The following is a 23,353-nucleotide window of genomic DNA, read 5'->3' as shown; positions in this document are numbered from 1 at the left end:
ATTAAAAACAGAACTTAGTCATCTGTCAGTTGCTCCAAGAGCAAGTTTTTATTGAATGTATTCATGTGCACTCGGTAGCTCGGTAGTTGGCACCCTGTTTATTGAGATGGTTTCCGTAGATGTTTGTATCATGGAAGCAGCCATGAAGAAGAGAAAAAGTGTGGAAAAGCAAGAAAAAGACAATTCATGCAAGAATCACCGCTGAGTTTGAATGACTTAATAAAACATTTGCCTTCAATGAAATAAACCTAAAACTATTGATACTGAGACCTAGCAACATCTCCATATCACAATAAAAGATATCAGACGGAGATTGGACCAGGGCTCATGATATTGAAAAAATTCTAAAAAGTTGAACTATTTAGAGCTTTTTTTAGAGAAAAAAACAGACATGAAGCTACAGAGTCAAGTTGTTGATATTCTTAGCTGCTCTGAGAGCAGACTTCATGGCAGTTTCGATCCAACCGTGAGGAGTTGCTGTGTGTTCCCCGGCGAAGTGCACCCGTCCCTCACTCTGGAACAGTTCTCGCGCGTAGTGTCCCTGCTGGTACGGCATAAACAGGGCAAAGGCTCCAAAGCTGTAAGGGTCCAGGCCCCACTTCTTCACCAGACCCCCCGTGCAGAGCGGTCGGATATACTCCCCATGGATTTTCACCAAGTCCTCCAGAGCTACTGCCATCAGATCCTCCTCATTCATGCCTTGAAAAAGGGTGGAGTCATCGGAGCAGGTGTAGGAAGCCAGGAGGGCCCCTGCAGTGGTACCTGGGAACGCATGGCTGGGATAGTAGATGAAGCGAGATGGTCGGTCGGTGATGCTTTTCCCTCCTCTGATGCCTTCTTTCTCCCAAAAGCGTTCCTTGAAACTGAGCACTACCTTTGTGGAGCTGGCATAATGAACAGAGCGCAGGGCCTCCATCTTGTTACCAGACAGAGGAGGGTAGAAGTCAATGAAGAGGGTGGCCTTGGCTGTGGCCGTAACAAGGGCATAGTCCACTGTCACTTTTGACAGGGAACCTGAGTTCCGCCAGTCTTCATACGTTACAGTCACATTAGCCCCATCTGTTTGGTCAATAAGCTTCACTTTGGAGTTCAGCAGGATTGTGGCATTTAAAACTTGATAGAAAGCTGTGGGGAGTTGGTCAAAACCATCTGTCACTTCAAAGTACCTGAAGAAATCACACAAAAGGAATAACTAATTAAATCGGCAAGCAGCTCCCAACAGCCCTCGCAGCTCAGAGATGCTCCGGCCTCGTGGCGACCGCGGGAGCTCCAGCAAACCACCCGCTTGCCACCGTCAACGCTCTCCCGCAGTTCCTGCACCATCCACCAGGCGAAACACATTGATGTGTTTGGCAGTGCTCCCTGATGATGCACCAAAAATCTGGTGCAGATTGACTGATGTAGTAAGGAGATATAGCTGATGGAATAATCTAGGAGACGCAGTGGAGTCAAATTACAATTTAATGCTATTGGGCTCTAGAGTTTCACAAAAATCAGTCATGACAAGGTTGGTGCAAATCAGATGATGCATGTATGATTTAGAGACAACCGTACACATACAGCGAGGGATTGAAATTTTCCTTTTCGGCCATCCTCACACGGTTCAGCCAACAGCCAGCGTTGACAGAATTCATCATGTCATTTATGTCACTTGGCACAGGTTTAAAGTTATATGAATGAAAGATTAAAAGTAAGACATCCAGCAGAAAAGTGGGGGTGGCCTAATTCCTCCACAGTGCCCCTAGAAATCTTTGCTTTGACCGCCAATCATGAAATTCAGTAAACATGTGTATCATTGGAGGGTTAGGGTTATTGTAGGGTTAACCCTAACCCTACAAAAATGTTTCTTGGAGATATGGTCCAAATCCAACAGGTAGTCAGCCATTTTGGTTCAAAGCTGCCACCACCATTTTGTCTCTTATAAACATGTTGTATCTGAGCGAACTCCTCCTACAGCTTTTGAGATGCAGGCTTTACAATCACTCAGCACAGTCTTTAGGCATTGAAGTTCAATAGTAGTCAAAATCTTTTTCCTACATTAATGCATGTGGGTGTGGCTAAGCCTCCAATCTGAACATTTGCCATATTTACCTCCCACGTGAGTTTAACGCCATTCTACTCACTGTGGTTTACATAGCACCGGATGCTAACATTAGCTCGGCCGTGGGACTCCTGCATGATACTATCAGCAACAACCAGAACATGTACCCCGAGGCTGTTCACATCGTCTCTGGGGACTTTAATCATGCTGATCTGAAATCAGTCCTCCCCAAATTCCATCAACACGTAAAGTGCACAACCAGGGGTGATAAAACTCTGGACAAGCTGTACACAAACATCAGACAAGCATACAGGGCTAAACCCTTAGCACACCTTGGTCAGTCTGATCACGTGTCCCTGCTACTGATCCCTGCTTACACCCCCCTGCGGAAACGTGTCCCCAGTACAACCCGGACTGTCACCATCTGGCCTGAGGATGCCTCTCACCAACTACAGGACTGCTTCCAGAGAACTGACTGGGAGGTTTCTGCACATCAGGACCTGGAGAACTACACCTCAGCAGTCTTGGACTACATCAGGTTCTGTACGGACAATGTCACCAGGAACAGACTCATGAGGATCTATCCGAATAGGAAACCCTGGATGACTAAGGGGTCCGGGGCCTCTTGAAAGCCAGGAACGCTGCTTTCAGGTCTGGGGACAAAGCACTCTACAGTTCTGCCAGAGCCAACCTGAGAAGAGGCATCTGCCAAGCTAAGGCATCATACAGAGGGAGAATAAAGAAGCAGCTCAGGAGCAACAACACCAGGCAGGTGTGGCAGGGTGTTCAGCACATTACAAGCTACAGATCCAGCAACCAGCCATGCACGGAGGGAACCACTTCCCTGGCTTCTTTGCCCACTTTGAGGCGACACCTACCACAGCTCCATCACAGCTGCCTGTCTACAGCAGCTCTGCTCTCACAGTAGAGGAGTGTGAGGTGAGGCAGGTGATGAGGAAGGTGAACCCAAGGAAGGCTGCGGGACCTGACGGTGTATCGGGATGGGTGCTTAAAGACTGTGCAGACCAACTGGCTGGAATCTTCACAAAGATTTTTAACCAGTCCCTGTCTCAAGCCACTGTCGCTCACTCCCTAAAGTCCTCTACCATTGTCCCCCTGCCGAAAAGAACCAACATCAACACCCTGAACGACTACCGGATGACGCCACCAAGATTTCTTTTATAGTAGGATTGTTAAGAAATCGAGCGCTTGGATTGGCGGAGACCGTAGTGGACGAAGAGAACATCAGCTATTTACTCTTTGATGAATTTATAGAACTCTTCAAACAGACATTTTGTCCCAAACTTGGGGTAGAAGTTGCCTCTAAAAGAATTTGGGATTTAAGGCAGGGAAATAAGTCTGTGGCAGATTTCGCAGTTGAGTTTCGTACTCTGGGAACAGAGGCAGGTTGGAATGAATCAGCTCTTAAAGGAGCCTTCCAACAAGCTCTGAATGAAAGATTAAAAGATGAGCTGGCTTGCCGAGACGAACCTGACTTCCTGGACGAATTAATTAACCTGGCCGTTAAGATCAATAATCGATGTAGAACTAGATCCCGATCCTCAAATCCCCAGTCGTCTCAGTTCTCCATTAGAAGGGGTTCTCCCAGCCCAGACTCATCCAGTCCTCCCATCCAGAACCTACCCGAACCCATGCAGTTAGGCCGAGCCCGGCTAACCCCAGAGGAATGGCAGCGCCGTTTAGCCTCTGGTTGTTGTCTTTACTGCAGTTCCCCTCAACATTTCATCTCAGCCTGCCCGATTCGCCCAAACACCCTGGCCCGCCAGTAAGTCTGGGAGTTCTGGCGGGCGAATCTAGAGAACAATTACCTCCGTCTAAATCTTCCTGCTATTCTCACCGTTCAGCAGGATTCCTATCCCTTCCAAGCTCTGGTAGACTCTGGTTCAGAGCAGAATCTCATACACCCTGTTTTAGTTGCGCAATATCAGATCCCGGTCCAGGCATTACCTTCTCCCCTGCGGGTGGCTGCCTTAGACGGTAGTCCCATGGCCAACATCACCCATCAAACTGACCCAGTTTCCCTCCACGTCTCAGGCAACTACCAGGAACTCATTCAATGCTTTGTGTTTCCTACTAAAGACGCCCCTCTGGTTCTTGGGTTCCTCTGGCTTCGCAAACACAACCCCCACATTAACTGGGCCGATGCTCACATTGACTCTTGGAGTCCTTACTGTCTAAACCAATGCCTGCAATCTGCTAAACCGGCTCTGCCCTCCAAGCAACCCCAGCTGATTGGTGAACCCGATCTCACAAATATTCCTACTGAAATACCATGACCTCCATCGGGTTTTCAGTAAGGATCTCACCCAGTCTCTCCCTCCTCATCGGCCCTATGATTGCTGTATCGACCTCTTTCCGGGAGCCCCACTTCCTTCCAGCCGATTGTTTAACATCTCGAAGTAAGAGAGGGAGACACTGGAGCAGTACATTAATGACTCACTTAAGGCTGGTCTCATTCGTCATTTGTCTTCCCTCCTGGACGCGGGATTCTTCTTCGTATCGAAGAAGGATAACACTCTCCTGCCCTGTATTGATTATAGAGGACTTAAATCAAATCACTGTAAAGAATAAATATTGTCTCCCTTTGTTGTTCTCAGTTTTTGAACCCGTTCAATCCGAAAAGAACCAACATCAACACCCTGAACAACTACCGTCCAGTGGCACTCATACCGATCATCATGAAGTGCTTCGAGGGACTGGTGCGGAATCACATCCTCACTGGCCTGCCTGCTGAGCTGGACCCTCTCCAATTTGCCTACAAAGCAAAGAGGTCCACAGAGGACGCTGTATCAACAGCACTTCATGCTGCCCTGACCCACTTAGAGAAGCAGGGGAGCTACGTCAGAATGCTCTTCGTGGACTTCAGCTCAGCATTTAATACTATACTTCACCAACGTCTGGTGTCCAAGCTAGCAAACCTTGGGCTCCCATCAGCCACCTACAGTTGGATCCTGGACTTCTTAACAGGTCGCTCCCAGAGGGTCAGACTGGGCCCCCACACCTCCACTGCTCTGAGCCTGAACACCGGATCGCCACAGGGTTGCGTGCTCAGCCCACTTCTCTACACCCTCTACACTCATGACTGTGTCTCCAACCACCTCAGCAACAAGATCATAAAGTTTGCAGATGACACGACTGTTGTTGGTCTCATCTCAAGCGGGAAGGGGGAGCTGGAGTACAGGGATGAGGTGAAGCGGCTGTCAGAGTGGTGCAAAGTCAATAACCTGCTCCTCAACACCTCCAAAACAAAGGAGCTGGTGATCGACTTCAGGAAGAACAAAACGGACATCCAGCCTCTCACCATCAGTGGGACCTGTGTGGAGAGGGTTCCAGTGTTCAGGTTTCTGGGCATGGAGTTGGAGCACAAGCTAACCTGGAGCACCAACACCAAGGAGCTGTGAAGAAGGCACAGCAGAGACTGTACGTTCTGAGAATACTCAAGAAGAACCGTCTCCCCTCAGACCTGCTGCAGGCCTTCTATCACTGCTCCATAGAGAGTGTGCTCACGTACAGTCTGTGTGTCTGGTACGGCAGCAGCACATCCGCGGACAAGAAGGCGCTCCAGAGGGTTGTTAGGGCAGCAGAGAGAACCATAGGCTGCCCCCTCCCCACTATGGAACAGATTTACACTTCCAGGCTCCACAAGAAAGTTTTGGACATTTTAAATGACTCTTCACACCCTGGCCATGGTCTCTTCCAGCTGCTGCCATCAGGCAAGAGATACAGAGCAATAAAAACCAGGACAAATCGCCTAAAAAACAGTTTTTACCCGATGGCAATCATGGCACTAAATTCAAAGGCATAAGAACTTCTGCTCTTGACACCACTTTGTTAAAAATGTCAATTCTGTTGCGACACCTCCAGGCGCTGCAACCATCTTCTGATGTCTATTTATTTCTCATTTTGTACTATTTATTTCTTTATCTTTGTATATTATGTATATACACATAACCTGCATCTTAACTCGAGTCGAGCAAATCTCAATCTCGTTGTAATCTGTTGATGACAATGACAAATAAATCTTATCTTATCTTATCTTATCTTATATAACATGAAAGTGGAATAACTTCCACATACAACGTCCCAGCTGCAACCAGCTTTCTTTGTGTCATCACAGACCAGAGCTGATCACATTCACATGATCAATTAGTGACATCACCTTTCTTGTTGAAAGGTGACACCCTTTCAATAGGAAGACACCTGTTTTTCTACTGGTTTTCTTCCTTTTCAGAGATTCAGAGATTTAACCCAGTGTTTAATGAAATAGAACATGATGGTAAATTCTTTTCTCAACATTTTCAGCTGTTTGGAGTGTGGCAGAGAGGCAAATTTCAATCCCTCGCTGTTTGCATATGTTGGCTCTAAATCAGACATGCATTATGCGATTAGCACCAAACTTGATATGATTGACCTTTGTTAACCTCTAGAGAGCCCAATAGCATTACATTTTAATTTGACTCCACTACACCCTCTATATCATTGCAACAGTTATATCTCGTTAATAGAATAACTGATCTGCACCAGATTTTTTGTGCATCATCGGGGATAACTGCTTAGCACATTGGTGAGCACTGCCTAGTGGACCGGTGCACAAATTGCGCATGGGCATTGATCAAGGCGAGTGGGAGGCATTGCCGGAGTGGGGCTGATCTGTTTTTTATTACTGCTTCACCTTTTTTTGTTTTGTAAAAATAACTTATGGTTTGACTTTACTGTTCTTGAAACTAACTGTCTAAAATAAATTAGTGTGGTTTAGATTGGATAGATTTGTTTAATTAATCCAATGAATCATAAACAATTTCAAGTACTTATCAACTGGTTCCACTTAACTAGGTTGTTTAACTTGAACATAAGAATATTAAATTCAGTCAGCAAAATCCAAGAACTTTATTACAACTCAATAGTGTTTAATAAACTGAACTAATTACTGGCATAAGTAAATTCTATTAGCATCTTGTAAATTTAATTTAAGAGCATTAAGTAGTGTTGCAATGTTATGGCACAAAAAAATAGAACCAGCTGGTTAATGTGATTAGACTGGATGTGGATTGGATCATAGGGATTAAGTTCACCTGTGGAGATGAGAACTTTATTGTCCTGAACATATACAAACCTTATGAATGTCCTCAAAATGAAGATGAATTTCTTAACAGATTGTCTTTTCTTATGTATTTTGTACAAGAAAATGCATCTACCTGTTTTTTTTATTGTGGTAGACTGAAATGCAGATGTCTCAGATAATCATTGTATATTTGCTAAACATTTAATGCAATTCTGTCACAACAATGGCCTAATTCTCTCTAGTAAGATGCTTTTTCCTAACAGCAGTTACACCTATGTTAGTAATGCATGGCATACAACCTCATGGTTAGATCATTGTTTCTGCACAGAGAATGATCATGATTCCATACAGGGCATTCGTGTCAATTATAAATTTGCCACCACTGATCATATGCCATTTTTCTTGTGTGTAAATGTGAACTGCATACCTTCCCTTTTGCCTATATATATAGGCTATATTACGAATATAGGAAAAAAAGGATAACCTGTCATAAAGTACAGTGTGGTTGAGTGGTGAGGCAGACGCTGTAGACCCAGGATGCGATAAATAAATGAATTTAATGATGAATGTCCAGTGCAACACAGTCCAACATGGTCCAATACAAACAGGCAGCACGGCCGAGCGGAAGCCAGGACTCGACGCCGGTAGGAACCGTAAAACAACAGACAAGACGGCGGACTGACAGACTAGACGCCAAAAGAGACGAGGACCTGACAAAGACACAGTCACACAGGTGACACTAAATACACAGGAGGTAATCAGGGAACGAGACACGCCTGGGAACTAATCAAAGGGAGACAGGACAACACGGAGACACAGATACACAGAAAACTCAAAATAAACACACAGAAAAACACAGATCACGACATAACCTGATTGAAAAAGAGCTATCAGATTATTATTTATTAAATTTTAAATATGCTTTAAGATTTATAAAAAGAAATTAAAATAGTCTTTTGGAAAGAAATCAAGAAAATAAATAACTGCAAAATGTCACTACTAACTACTATTGATGGTGTTAGTGATGTAAAAGAAATTACTCAGTTATGGCAGAAGCACTAAAGTGCGCTGTTTAACTGTGTCAAAAGTAACATTTTTGTAGTGAGTAACATACATAGTAATGAAAACATGAGTGTATCCCCACGAGAAATACAGAATACAATTATGAAACTGAAAGACAACAAGGCCAATGTTAAGGATAACATTTCTACTGAGCATCTGAAAAATGCAAGTAAGAAACTCTGTCCATTATTCTCTATGTGTTTTACTGGTTTTCAACTACATGGTTTTTTACCTAACTCAATGCTATTTATCATACTGGTACCCATTATTAAGGACAAAACAGGCTAGATTAGCTCTTTGGAGAATTACAGACCCATAGCTTTAGCTAGTAGTCTATCAAAAGTTTTAGAAAGAATCCTATTAAATAGGCTGGAAGAGTTTATCTTGATGTCTGATCATCAATTCGGTTTTAAACTTAAACATTGCACAGACATGTGCATCTTTGCACTAAAAGAGATTTTAAACTTGTATAACTTGAACAACAGAACAGTATTCATGTGTTTCATTGATGTCTCTAAAGCATTTAATCGTGTGAATCATCAAAAATGGTTTTACAAACTAGAAAACAGAGGTGCACCCAAATATCTAATTAGAATTCTTATCTATGCACCAGTCAATGTATGTGAAATGGGGCAGTACAATGTCTGATTCATTTAATGTTGGTAATGGAGTAAGGCAGAGAAGTATATTGTCCCCTTACCTTTTTAACATCTATATGGATGAACTGTCAAAGCATCTGAATTGTTGTAAAACAGGTTGTGTAGTTGATGACCACATAATCAGTCATATAATGTATGCAGATGATTTGATAATCCTATGCCCATATAGTGCTGGCCTTTAACAATTACTAAGGGCCTGTTCCAATATGTTTATGACTTTGACATAAAATATAACGCTAAGAAAAGCAATATTATGATTGGTAGATAACCCCTGATAACTTTACTTCTCTTTATCTTGTACTGTTCTCAGCATATGCAATGAAGTGAAATATTTGGGACGTTACATAAATAATGACCTCTGATGATTGTGACATCTATAGGCAGCATTGTATGATGTATGCACAAGCTAATATTCTGATCAGAAGGTTCGGTATGTGTTTGTCCTATGTAAAGATAGCTCTTTTTAAAGCTTTTTGTACTCCACTGTACACGGCCCATCTGTCGCGAGTATACAAAAAAAGCAGCCTGCAGAAACTGTATGTGGTATATAATGGCATGAGGCTACTACTCAAAGTGCCTTAATGGAGTAGTGCTAGCCATTTGTTTGTACATAATGCTGTACTCACATGTGCAGCTGTGATCAGGAATCTTATGTGCAAATGTAGGTGTAAATTATCTGTGTCATGCAATAATATAATTGAAATTTTAGTAAAACCTGCACTGAGTACAGTGAGATTTTCATCAAGATTGTGTAATCCCTGGTGACATCATTTATTTGTTACTCAGTGAATAATTGTCATGATTTGCAGAAGTAGATGGTGAGGTAGATGCAGTGGACTCAGATTGAAATAAGGAAAATTATGATTTAATGATAAATAACAAAATACACAATCCAGGCAGCACAGGTGAGCAGAGGCAAGGAGCTCAGACGCTGGTAGCAACTGGAAACAACGCAGAGACGTGAAACGACAGAATAGATAAGGACCCGACAAGAGACACAGGTGGATTTAAACACACAGAGGGTCATCAGGAACAATCAAGATGTAGACGGGACAACACAGAGACTCAACTGAACACATAAACCTAAATAAACACACAGAAAACCCAAATCCTCACAATAATATTATGTTTTGTGTTTATTTTCATCTTGTATTTTTGTATATGTCTAATGTTGTTTGTTTTATCTATTATAGACCTTCTTATGTGTCTGGAATAAAGATATGATGATGATGTGGATTAAAGAAACTTAAGTCTTAAGTGTTGGATTTTCTTAACTGGATTTATTTGTCTTTATTTAAGTGATTATGTTGAAAATAAATTTGTAACACTCTTTAGATTTAATTAACTAGGTTTAGTGGAACCAGTTGCCTTGGTTAAGTAAGTTCAATATTTTATTTCTTAGAGTGCTCTCTTGCCTCTAAGGTTTTCTTTGCTGTATAGCTGAACCTTTCAGCCTTTGTCCCGCTTCTTTCCTAAGCCAATCAACTGTTTTGTTGATGCTGTAGACCTCTTCCTCCTTACTCTAAAAAAAGATTTACTTGGTCTCTCAATGCCAGTTGCTAGTTTCCTGAAAGTTTCCTTAACTTCATATAACTGTACAGAAAATCTTACTGTGTGTTGTCATTGATGTCGGTCTGTATGTAGAGCATCTCTATCAAGGACGTGTAGAAGAGGCTGTTTTCATTGAGGATGTCACCAATCATTCTCAAAGCGCCGCGGCTCAGGTTGCCCTCCTTCACCAAATATTCCTGCACATCACAGGCCATTACTGTATGTTATGTTTGGAAGCCAGAACAAGGTAGAAGCACGGGTAGACAAAGAACTCTTCTTAACAGCAATTATTCTTCACTTGCTCAGCAGTACAGTAACATCAGGTATTTCTTTCCTCCATCTTATCTCTTCTTCGTCTCTCTACAATCAGTACTATTCTCGCACACCACCTAGTGGTAGACACAACACTGTAGTTTGTGTTTCACCTAACATTCCCACATTGCTCCAACTTATTCATACCTTCACTGTGTAGGAGTCATATTTCTTCAGCATTCCACTGCAGCCCAATGTCTTTAGGTCATCCCTCACCTGGACACAGATCACAAGCCATCCACTGAACACATCAGCCATAACAAGCACAGCAATAACATTTTTCAGTCCTCTGAATGTCTACAGACCTTCCAGAGTGTCTGACTGAAGAGTTCAGCAGCTGACTTTCCCTTCTCTCTGTCATGCAAACTGTAGTTGAGCACGCTGGGATTGTTTTCTACGGTGTAGGTTTTGTGTAGGCCTCCGTTTACCAAGTAGTAGGTGTTGATGTCATCTTGGATGAAGGAATTCAGTGGGATTTTCAATTTGGAGATAAAGGAAAGTAGAATTCTGTGGTATAAACAGAATGGGATCAACTTTTGTCCATGATGAAGAAATTTCCTACATTCTTTTAAGTTATAGAAGAATTAAAAAAAAATCAGTGATAAAAATCAGTAACTATAATCAGGTGAAAGTGAAAAAAAAACTCCCTTTTTGAATTCTGTGGTTCAGCTATGTCTTTATTCACTAAACAAAGATAAAGCCAAGATGAAAAGCTATAGAACACTTTAAGTGCATGAAGAGGAAGTTGTCTTTTTCTTTGCATATTGTCACTTTCTTAAAACAATGCACCATGTCATTTTCTGCCAAAAGTGTTTTTTTTTTTTTTGCCTAAATTATCTTTTGGCAATAAAGAGGTGGTAATTACTTTGCAAAAATAACTTGGCAAAAATGACTGAGGTCATTATTTTAAGAAGGTGGCAATATGATAATCAGTCTCTCAGATCATTGTGCGTTAATGATTAGGCGGTTCAGCCGGTGAAGGAGATGTCGCACTTGCCTTGTAGTCATGCATCAGCCTTATTTTTATGTATGTTGAAACCATTAAATCAAATTTAGCAGCATTGATATTCTCTATGAACAAATGTTACATTTACATACTGTGTCTGTGGTCTGTGTTAAAATATTAGCATTTAACACAAAAACACAGTGGACCGCCGGTGGACCATCTCAGCGTCCCAACCACTGGACTTAGCAGATTTTCTTGAGGAAAAGCAGAGTATCATCATAAATATGACATAAACATGCTGACTGAGGCCTGTGAAGTCTGAAATGAAGAACTTCCTCTATTTATTTTTTTTTTTTTTGTAAATTCGGTGCAATGTGAATTTGTCAGCATGTTCACTCCTTGAAAGATTATCAAAGTCTTAAGTGTTTTCCATTTGGGAATAATCTTTCTCACTATGAAATGATGGATTTCAAATAGTTTTGAAAAAACTTTATGACCCCTGACAGGTGTTGTTGGGTTCTGTAGGGGAGTGGTTTTCTTCTCCTTCACAAGGTGGCAGGCTGATGGGATCCAGCTGTTACTCATCACCACCAATCTGCAAGGTTCTTTAAGAGGAGCAGCTTCCTGGAAGCAGATGCCAGATGGTTCCGCTTCTACAGTGGTACTCTCTAGCTGTCAGTGCTGTATTTCCAGTGTCCTCCTTGTTCTGACTCCTTTTCATCTGTTCCTTCCTCTACAGTGAACCCGCGCTGAACACTCTCTGAACCAGGACTCACCTGAAGTATCTGATTCTAGCTGCTCCGTTGGGCCTTGCGCCTGGGTGCGTCATGCCCGCCACTCAGCTGCTGCCTGTCTGCCCTCAATCACCTGCTGGAACTTCCCCATCTGGAAAACCACCACATCGCACTAACTGTTGGATCCCCATGTACTCTCCTCTGCTTGCCTCTACCCACAGACCTTAAGTCACCATCAGGTAACTCCGTCATTCCCTTCATTACTTCCCTCTTTAACCTCTCGCCCTTTGCAGTTCCTCCGCTGGTCCGGTTCCTCTCTGCTATTGCAGATAGACGTCCCTCCACACGCTCTTCAGCACATTCTATTGCTAAATAAATCTGTTAAACTGTTTGGGTGTCCGTAGTTGTTGCTTGCCTTAGAGTCCTAGAAACCTCGCATTATGACAGAACCATCTGGAAAATCGAACTCTGCAGCACAACTACGGACCACCCTGTCTTAACAGGGCGTCCTTCTGGGCCCACACGACGCCGCAATTAATGGCATACTGCATCAGCAGAACTCCATACTCCGGCTCCGGCTCCTTTTCCAGTCCCCGCGCCGGCTCCTACTTCGGCTGCCTCCGCTCCTCCACTGTCCAGTGACGTCATCATGCCCATTCCCAAACAGTACTCAGGTGAGCTGGGGAAAAGCAAGGGTTTTCTGCTGCAATGTTCACTAGCCTTTCGCCACTCTCCCCGCTCATTTCTGGATGACGCCACCAAGATTTCTTTTATAGTAGGATTGTTAAGAGATCGAGCGCTTGGATGGGCGGAGACCGTAGTGGACGAAGAGAACATCAGCTATTTACTCTTTGATGAATTTATAGAACTCTTCAAACAGACATTTTGTCCCAAACTTGGGGTAGAAGTTGCCTCTAAAAGAATTTGGGATTTAAGGCAGGGAAATAAGTCTGTGGCAGATTTCGCAGTTGAGTTTCGTACTCTGGGAACAGAGGCAGGTTGGAATGAATCAGCTCTTAAAGGAGCCTTCCAACAAGCTCTGAATGAAAGATTAAAAGATGAGCTGGCTTGCCGAGACGAACCTGACTTCCTGGACGAATTAATTAACCTGGCCGTTAAGATCAATAATCGATGTAGAACTAGATCCCGATCCTCAAATCCCCAGTCGTCTCAGTTCTCCATTAGAAGGGGTTCTCCCAGCCCAGACTCATCCAGTCCTCCCATCCAGAACCTACCCGAACCCATGCAGTTAGGCCGAGCCCGGCTAACCCCAGAGGAATGGCAGCGCCGTTTAGCCTCTGGTTGTTGTCTTTACTGCAGTTCCCCTCAACATTTCATCTCAGCCTGCCCGATTCGCCCAAACACCCTGGCCCGCCAGTAAGTCTGGGAGTTCTGGCGGGCGAATCTAGAGAACAATTACCTCCGTCTAAATCTTCCTGCTATTCTCACCGTTCAGCAGGATTCCTATCCCTTCCAAGCTCTGGTAGACTCTGGTTCAGAGCAGAATCTCATACACCCTGTTTTAGTTGCGCAATATCAGATCCCGGTCCAGGCATTACCTTCTCCCCTGCGGGTGGCTGCCTTAGACGGTAGTCCCATGGCCAACATCACCCATCAAACTGACCCAGTTTCCCTCCACGTCTCAGGCAACTACCAGGAACTCATTCAATGCTTTGTGTTTCCTACTAAAGACGCCCCTCTGGTTCTTGGGTTCCTCTGGCTTCGCAAACACAACCCCCACATTAACTGGGCCGATGCTCACATTGACTCATGGAGTCCTTACTGTCTAAACCAATGCCTGCAATCTGCTAAACCGGCTCTGCCCTCCAAGCAACCCCAGCTGATTGGTGAACCCGATCTCACAAATATTCCTACTGAAATACCATGACCTCCATCGGGTTTTCAGTAAGGATCTCACCCAGTCTCTCCCTCCTCATCGGCCCTATGATTGCTGTATCGACCTCCTTCCGGGAGCCCCACTTCCTTCCAGCCGATTGTTTAACATCTCGAAGTAAGAGAGGGAGACACTGGAGCAGTACATTAATGACTCACTTAAGGCTGGTCTCATTCGTCATTTGTCTTCCCTCCTGGACGCGAGATTCTTCTTCGTATCGAAGAAGGATAACACTCTCCTGCCCTGTATTGATTATAGAGGACTTAAATCAAATCACTGTAAAGAATAAATATTGTCTCCCTTTGTTGTTCTCAGTTTTTGAACCCGTTCAATCCGAAAAGAACCAACATCAACACCCTGAACAACTACCGTCCAGTGGCACTCACACCGATCATCATGAAGTGCTTCGAGGGACTGGTGCGGAATCACATCCTCACTGGCCTGCCTGCTGAGCTGGACCCTCTCCAATTTGCCTACAAAGCAAAGAGGTCCACAGAGGACGCTGTATCAACAGCACTTCATGCTGCCCTGACCCACTTAGAGAAGCAGGGGAGCTACGTCAGAATGCTCTTCGTGGACTTCAGCTCAGCATTTAATACTATACTTCACCAACGTCTGGTGTCCAAGCTAGCAAACCTTGGGCTCCCATCAGCCACCTACAGTTGGATCCTGGACTTCTTAACAGGTCGCTCCCAGAGGGTCAGACTGGGCCCCCACACCTCCACTGCTCTGAGCCTGAACACCGGATCGCCACAGGGTTGCGTGCTCAGCCCACTTCTCTACACCCTCTACACTCATGACTGTGTCTCCAACCACCTCAGCAACAAGATCATAAAGTTTGCAGATGACATGACTGTTGTTGGTCTCATCTCAAGCGGGAAGGGGGAGCTGGAGTACAGGGATGAGGTGAAGCGGCTGTCAGAGTGGTGCAAAGTCAATAACCTGCTCCTCAACACCTCCAAAACAAAGGAGCTGGTGATCGACTTCAGGAAGAACAAAACGGACATCCAGCCTCTCACCATCAGTGGGACCTGTGTGGAGAGGGTTCCAGTGTTCAGGTTTCTGGGCATGGAGTTGGAGGACAAGCTAACCTGGAGCACCAACACCAAGGAGCTGTTGAAGAAGGCACAGCAGAGACTGTACGTTCTGAGAATACTCAAGAAGAACCGTCTCCCCTCAGACCTGCTGCAGGCCTTCTATCACTGCTCCATAGAGAGTGTGCTCATGTACAGTCTGTGTGTCTGGTACGGCAGCAGCACATCTGTGGACAAGAAGGCGCTCCAGAGGGTTGTTAGGGCAGCAGAGAGAACCATAGGCTGCCCCCTCCCCACTATGGAACAGATTTACACTTCCAGGCTCCACAAGAAAGTTTTGGACATTTTAAATGACTCTTCACACCCTGGCCATGGTCTCTTCCAGCTGCTGCCATCAGGCAAGAGATACAGAGCAATAAAAACCAGGACAAATCGCCTAAAAAACAGTTTTTACCCGATGGCAATCATGGCACTAAATTCAAAGGCATAAGAACTTCTGCTCTTGACACCACTTTGTTAAAAATGTCAATTCTGTTGCGACACCTCCAGGCTCTGCAACCATCTTCTGATGTCTATTTATTTCTCATTTTGTACTATTTATTTCTTTATCTTTGTATATTATGTATATACACATAACCTGCATCTTAACTCGAGTCGAGCAAATCTCAATCTCGTTGTAATCTGTTGATGACAATGACAAATAAATCTTATCTTATCTTAACTTATTTTCTCCAAGCTCAACCTGCGCAATGCGTATCAACTCGTTCGCATTCGAGAGGGTGACGAATGGAAAACGGCATTCAAAACCTACTTTGGTTATTGTGAGTATCTGGTTATGCCCTTTGACCTCTGCAATGCCCCCACCACCTTTCAGAATCTGGTTAATGATGTCCTTCGGGACTATCTCAATGTGTTTGTTTTTGTCTACCTTGACGACATTCTTATCTTCTCCAACAGCATGGATGAACACTGCCGGCATGTCAGATTGGTCCTCCAAAGGTTGCTGGAAAACCAGCTCTTCGTCAAGGCTGAGAAGTGTCAGTTCCATGTTACATCCATTACCTTTCTTGGATTTGTGTTGAGGGCAGGCAGGTGGAGATGGACCCGACTAAGATCAAGGCTGTTGAGGAGTGTCCGGTTCCGAACTCCAGAAAGCAACTCCAGCGCTTTCTGGGGTTCGCTAACTTTTACCGGCGGTTCATCCGAAACTTCAGTGTTATCGCAACCCCTCTCACCACTCTGACCTCCATCAAATGCCCCTTCAGCTGGACCCCGGAGGCCAGATTCACTTTTGTTGAGCTAAAGAGAAGGTTTGTGGAAGCTCCTATTCTCATTCACCCTGGCCATTCTGCTCAATTTACAGTGGAGGTGGATGCATCTGAAACCGGTGTGGGGGCCATCCTGTCACAGCGCTCCCCGAAGGATGGCAAGCTCCACCCGTGTGCCTTCTTCTCTAAGAAGTTTATCCCCACCGAAAGCAGGTATGACATTGGTCATCTGGCCATGTGGCCATCAAACTGGCCCTTGAGGAGTGGAGACACTGGCTCGAGGGTACTGAGCTCCCAGTCATTGTTTGGACAGACAATAAGAATCTGGCTTACCTTCAGTCAGCCAAATGCCTGAACCCATACCAGTTCCGTTGGTCTCTCTTTTTCTCCCATTTCAACCTCAACATCACCTACCACCCGGGTTCCAAGAACACCAAGCCAGACAACCTCTCCAGACTCCACTCTCCAGATGACCCTTCCGAGACTCCCGGATAGATACTCCCAGCCTCCTGCACCATTGGGTCCCTCACCTGTGATGTGGAGAGAGGCATCCAGGAGGCTCTAACCGCTGATCCAGACCCAGGAGGTAGTCCCCCCAACCGGCAGAATGTCCCCATCTCGGTCCGGGGTCGTGCCATCCTTTGGGCACACTCTTCCGTGGGCCATCCTGGGATAAGCCGTACCATCAGCTTCCTGCATCACTACTTTTGGTGGCCCACACTCAATAAAGATGTCATTGAATATGTCTCTGCCTGTTCCACTTGAGCTAGGAACAAGACCTTACATTGCCCACCTTCTGGTCTGTTACAACCACTGTCCATTCCTAGTCGTCCCTGGTCCCACGTCTCCCTAAATTTTGTTACTGGTCTCCCCACATCCAAACAGAAGAGTGTCATCCTCACCATTATGGACCGTTTTTCCAAGGCGTGTAATTTGGTCACCCTCACTAAACTCCCCTCAGCCGCAGAGACAGAAAAACTTCTTTCGCCACGTTTTTTGCCTTCATGGTATCCCCACAGAGATCGTCTCTGACAGGGGGCCTCAGTTCAGTTCCCAGCTCTGGCTGAACTTCTGTTCTGTGCTCGGGGCCTGGCCGTGTTTGTCTTTGGGGTTCCATCCTCAAACCAATGGACAATGTGAACGACTTAACCAGGAACTGGAGAACACCCTGTGCTGCCTCTGCACCTCCAACCCGACCTCTTGGAGTGTGCACTTACTGTGGGTGGAGTACGCCCATAACACACACATATCATCTGCGACAGGGTTATCTCAGTTTGATGCGTCTCAAGGGTTCCAACCTTCCCTACTGCCGACATCCTTCCCAGATGTGGTCATTCCATCTGTCAGACGTCACATGCAAAACTGTCAACGTATTTGGAACCAGACTAAGGCCGCCCTTCAACGAACGTCTGCTCAGAATAAGCTTCTGGCAGATAGAAAGAGAATTCCAGCCCCCATCTTCTCGCCCGGCCATCGTGTTTGGTTATCGTCAAAGAATTTTACTCTAAAGTCCTGTTCCCGCAAGTTGTCCTCCAGGCTTCAGGGTCCGTTCGTTGTTGACTCCGTCCTTAGCCCTTCTGCTTTCCGCCTTAGGTTCCCCTCTCATTTCCGTGTCCACCGTGTTTCACGTTTCCCAGATCAAACCCTACGTCTCCAGTCCTTTGTGGGTTAGAGTTGGGTTCTGCAGGGGAGGGTCCACCTTCTCCTTCACAAGGTGGCAGGCTGATGGGATCCAGCTGTTACTCATCACCACCAATCTGCAAGGTTCTTTAAGAGGAGCAGCTTCCCGGAAGAAGATGCCAGATGGTTCCGCTTCTACAGTGGTACTCTCTAGCTGTCAGTGTTGTATTCCCAGTGTCCTCCTTGTTCTGACTCCTTTTCATCTGTTCCTTCCTCTACAGTGAACCCGCGCTGAACACTCTCTGAACCAGGACTCACCTGAAGTATCTGATTCTAGCTGCTCCGTTGGGCCTTGCACCGGGGTGCGTCACGCCCGCCACTCAGCTGCTGCCTGTCTGCCCTCAATCACCTGCTGGAACTTCCCCATCTGGAAAACCACCACATCACACTAACTGTTGGTTCCCCATGTACTCTCCTCTGCTTGCCTCTACCCACAGACCTTAAGTCGCCATCAGGTAACTCCGTCATTCCCTTCATTACTTCCCTCTTTAACCTCTCGCCCTTTGCAGTTCCTCCGCTGGTCCGGTTCCTCCCTGCTGTCGCAGATCGACGCCCCTCCACACGCTCTCCAGCACATTCTATTGCTAAATAAATCTGTTAAAACTGTTTGGGTGTCCGTAGTTGTTGCTTGCCTTAGAGTCCTAGAAACCTCGCATTATGGCAGGTGTAACACCAATTTCCTTCTTGGAGTTCATTGCTGATGTCTTCCTGTCTTGGTACAGAAATATCTAATAGCAAACTCTAAAACATCCTGGTTTAACAGAACCTTCTTAATGCTCAGTTAGTAAAGTGCATCTTCTCGCTCCTTCTTCCCCTTTGCAGTCACTCATAAGGGTTGAATTAACTTTACCATAAGCTTTTGCAAGTTTTTTGCGACTAAGAAACATGTTAAATCATATCAGAATCCTATATAGGCAAGATAAAGCTTTAATATATTCTGATGCATAAAACCTTAGAATTTGTTTTTTAACCACACATTAATTCACTACTTACTTATGGAAGCTGGGGATCCTCATGGCTCCCATCTCTGCGTACCAGCCTTCTCTTCTGTTCCTGAAGGTTTCCACCCGTCCTCCGATTCGCTCACTAGCTTCTATTATGGTCACCTTTTTAATCCATAGATAGGGAAACATAATCATCACCGTGGAAACATCATCCACTGCCACCCTATTTGCACTTAAAAAGGTCAGTGCCAACCTTGACATCTGGGGAAGGCCCCGATTAAGACTAAAATGTAACAGAACCAGATCATTCTTGTACAGTATTTGGAGTCATTGTAATCCACCCAAATACAGAAAGAAGAAAGACAATGATGAATGTATATAAAAAGAAAATGTGTAAGAAAAAAAAAATATATACATACTGTATATACATATACAGAGGTTGTATATGTATATACATATACTGTATGTATATACAGTGCTCTCCCTCTTAGTCCCCCAGCTTTAAAAGTCTAGCTTCGCCACTGTCTTTCCCCACCCATCCAACCTTATGTCCTGCATCTTCTAAGACCTTGGCAGCAGTCAGTCCAGCCATGCCCCCGCCGATGACTGCCACATGCTGAGGCATCCTGGCAGCTGGGAGTCCATCCGTCACAATGTCCAGGAGCTCTCTGTAGTCAGCGTCCTGGAGACACTCATAGAGAGGGTCTCCTATGATTCCGCTGGCTGCCAAAACCACAACTCCCACTAGAACCAGCGGAACTGACAAACAGAGACATAAACAACTCAAACCCCTTTCCCTCTGTTTTCCTTCATTTAAAGAGTACAAAGTAATGAGTTGTCACCAAGGTCACATCAAAACTAACAAAAACTGAAACCCTAATCCTAACATTTTCATTAACTAAAATATATAAAAAAGTGAATTCATGAGGAAAAATTATAACTGGAACTATATTGTGCATTTATAAACCTAACAAAAGCATACAGAAATTATATAATGTCATTTGTGTCTGTGTTTATGAATTAATTTACTAGCCTTTTGAACTGTTTAATTTAATTTTCCCCACATAAGCAGTTTATGTTAGCTGCCGATAAATTAGAGTACTCCATACTCCTGCTGGCAGCAGTCAGTCCGTAAAATAACAGTAAAGGTTGGTAGGAAACATCAGACACTTGTTGTTCAATAATATTTCAATGCATTTATTGAAAATGATTTCTTCTGTTAAGTATTCCAATTGATGTATACATAATTACAATACAATTCTTTGACTTTTTTAATTCTGCAACTAAAAATTAACCAAAGTATGAAAAACTAAAAACAAAAAACTAAACAATATTTAACTGATAACTACAAAATCAGTAAATTCACTCTAAAAACAAATTTAAACTAACTGAATTAGACAATCAAAAAGTCACAGCAAAATAAAACTAAACTATAACTAAAAACCCAAAACTATTATAACTGTAGTTGCGACAAATTATGTGATGTCTGATTATAGCTATATATTGTCACCTTCCTGAAATAATGGCCTATGTCATTTTTTGTGAAAAGTAATTTTTGAAAAAAAAAGAATCACCACGTCTCTTTCCAAAAAAAAAAAAAAAGAAGCTCAGGGCAAAAAAAAAAGAAGAAAAAAATGAAACACTTTTCGCAAAGAATGACTTATACCATTATTTTAGGAAGGTGACAATATGCAACTGTAAAACCTACCGTACTTGCACAGAACCATGTGAGGCATCATCTGGAGAGCAGAACTCCACAGTTTGGACCTCCTCCCTCTGCTGTGTGTGGTGACGGTCAGAGAGGAAACAGAAACCTAAAAAACACAAGCCTGATTTAAGTTTGCAGAGAGACTATCGGGCTAAATAAACTGAGTGTTTCACTGAATTAGATATTTAAAAAAACACACACACACACGATACAAAACCTGATCATTTTTGCATTTTTCCAATGGAAATTTAAAAAATAAGTATCACCCCATTCAAGCTACATTAACTCACCTCTGTCAAAGGAAACGTATGGTAAGTAGTTGGAGCCCTGGGCATAACGGAGCAGCAATGACCCCGAGACTAAAGTATCAGAGTGGTGAGGCTGACTGGGAAACCTGAGGAGCACAGTGTGTGTCACGCTGCACACAAGGTCACTTTTATGATGGCTCCCTCAGGTCTTCCAGAAATATTTTCCCACACCGGCTCGAGAGTCAACCACACTGAACAAATCAGATTAGTGAGGGAACACAAGTCATCAGCACACCTCATTTCCTCCATCTTCCCTCATTTCAGCATCTGACCCAAAAGTGCTCCTTTGGATGTGTCCAAGAAATGCTTCAGTTCAACTTTCAGACGCCCCCATTCATCCAAACAGTCAGTTAAAAAAGATTGCTAGAAACATAAATTTGTGCTTACTCACCAAAGAGAGAATGTGAGACTAGATTCATCCACTTCTCTTCTTGTCCTCCACAGAGCTGGAAACCCATGGTTTTGAAAGCAAATGAAAGCAAAAGCAGGGTTGGAGTTTCATTTTCCTGACTTCAGACCTAAAAAAAAACAAATAAATGCTGGGGATTTTTTTATGAGCAGTCAGGGGGAAAAGAAAGTGCACCTTCTTTCCATTCCAAAGTTTGACTTGTCTATGTAATAAAAATTATCTGGTAATGACCTGTAAAATTATTTATATCTAATATCAGCTACTTCTTGTTAGATAATTTAATTCTGTCCTTATTTTTAAACTTTTTATACTGAACAAAAATTAGGTATAATAATAAAGATAAAATTAAAAACCAAGAGATACAGTCAAAAAAGTACACCCCATGATTCAGTAGCTAGAAGAAGCATAATTATCCACCTTGATCCTGGTTACTGTGGAAACGATTATGGGTCTTACTTCCGGTGCCCAAGGGAAGTATGAGTATTTCTTCTAGGTGTCTTGTGCAAAATTCTGTTCCCCTGTGAAAATGTAGCAACTTGCTAATCGGCTTTCGTCAGGTAATTTAGGCTACAAAACATATGAGAACACAAGTTATCAGAGCTCAAATGTGGCAATATTCTTGCTTCTTGCAGCTATTGAAGGGTGATTTGATTCCCTCTCATAACCTTGGCAAATAAAGAGCAAATGTTACCAGATTTACAGGATTTGTTGTTCATAAAGAGAGGATTAACCCCCTAACCTGCACCGGAACGCCCGCTTGCTGTTTTTCCATTGTATTTTCCGGTGCTGAGATTTAAGGGTTTAAACTCTGCCGGTGTCCATTATGATGCTTTTATTGGGCAGCCTAGAGCCCCACTTTTGATTGACAACTCATTAGACCAATAATGTTATGAAATGGCCTTTTCCGAGCCTGGTGTACAGAGCCTGGTGCCGGAAGAAAAACGGCGAGTGACTGAGGGTCACTGCGCGTAACACCTACCCTGTAAATTCTAGACACTAACAGGTACCATAGAATTGCACAAAAATCCGTGAGGGACGACGGAGTCCCTGCTCAAAATTCCGTGAAAGAGGAGTACGGAGCCTTGTGTCAGAAGCCCATTAAAATGTTGTCTACATCGTTTTAAACTGTGTGATTGTGAGCGTGAGTGGGAATAAAAATAGCAACAGGTATTTTGTTCCATGTAACACAGTAGGAGTGTAACAGGTAAACCTTTTATTGATGCAAACTCGACTAAAAACCCACCTGTTTAGGATTGTATTTGAAACGTAATCAATTACAAATTTATTGATGGAACTTGGCTTAATGTCGTGTTCTGATTGTTGATTCTATGTTGCTTTGTGTTTCTGTGTTTGATATGATGTAAAGCACTTTGAAATGTCTTGCTGCTGAAATGTGCTATACAAATAAAATTTGATTGATTGATTGATTGATAGACCTCTGAGAAATAGAGAATTCTGAAAAATTTTAGTTTTTCAGAAAGCAAGTTAGAACACAAAGAATGTCTGTCCCAGCATGCACTGCACTCCTAAGACACTAAAACATTAAATGTATTTATTGTCAAATCAGTCTATGACATAAAAGAAAATACAGCCACTGATAGTGAACATATAGCAGGCTCAGTTTGGCTACAGATAATTTTAATAACTAAAAACTATGAAGTTAAATAGGATTTAATTGACTATCCTATTACTAATCACAGGTTGACAAAAACTTTGTAAT

General features: G+C 43.6%; 1 protein-coding gene and 1 long non-coding RNA gene across 3 annotated transcripts; one reads left to right on the top strand and one right to left on the bottom strand.

Annotated features, from left to right (window-relative positions):
• Window positions 1–18: 18 nt before the first annotated feature.
• il4i1 (interleukin 4 induced 1) lies at window positions 19–21,855 on the bottom strand. 2 transcript variants are annotated; one of them, XM_028025665.1, is made up of 8 exons: window positions 21,616–21,855; window positions 20,917–21,022; window positions 19,753–19,967; window positions 19,258–19,370; window positions 11,014–11,215; window positions 10,856–10,924; window positions 10,457–10,593; window positions 19–1,166 (listed from the first exon to the last, which is right to left on the bottom strand). In XM_028025665.1, the coding sequence occupies exons 2-8, from the start codon at window positions 20,945–20,947 to the stop codon at window positions 398–400; spliced, it is 1,536 nt and encodes a 511-aa protein (XP_027881466.1). In that variant the 5' UTR covers window positions 20,948–21,022; window positions 21,616–21,855; the 3' UTR covers window positions 19–397. The 2 variants fall into 2 exon arrangements, with proteins under 2 accessions (XP_027881466.1, XP_027881465.1); XM_028025664.1 differs by lacking the exon at window positions 21,616–21,855 and adding an exon at window positions 21,207–21,575.
• On the top strand, window positions 17,282–18,870 carry LOC114149677 (uncharacterized). The gene is made up of 2 exons (XR_003596557.1): window positions 17,282–18,407; window positions 18,486–18,870. It is a non-coding gene; the product is annotated as an uncharacterized LOC114149677 (long non-coding RNA).
• Window positions 21,856–23,353: the final 1,498 nt, after the last annotated feature.

The sequence above is a fragment of the Xiphophorus couchianus genome, chromosome 8 (assembly GCF_001444195.1).
Source record: "Xiphophorus couchianus chromosome 8, X_couchianus-1.0, whole genome shotgun sequence".
NCBI lineage: Eukaryota > Metazoa > Chordata > Actinopteri > Cyprinodontiformes > Poeciliidae > Xiphophorus > Xiphophorus couchianus.
This window is presented reverse-complemented; position numbering and strand designations above follow the sequence as displayed.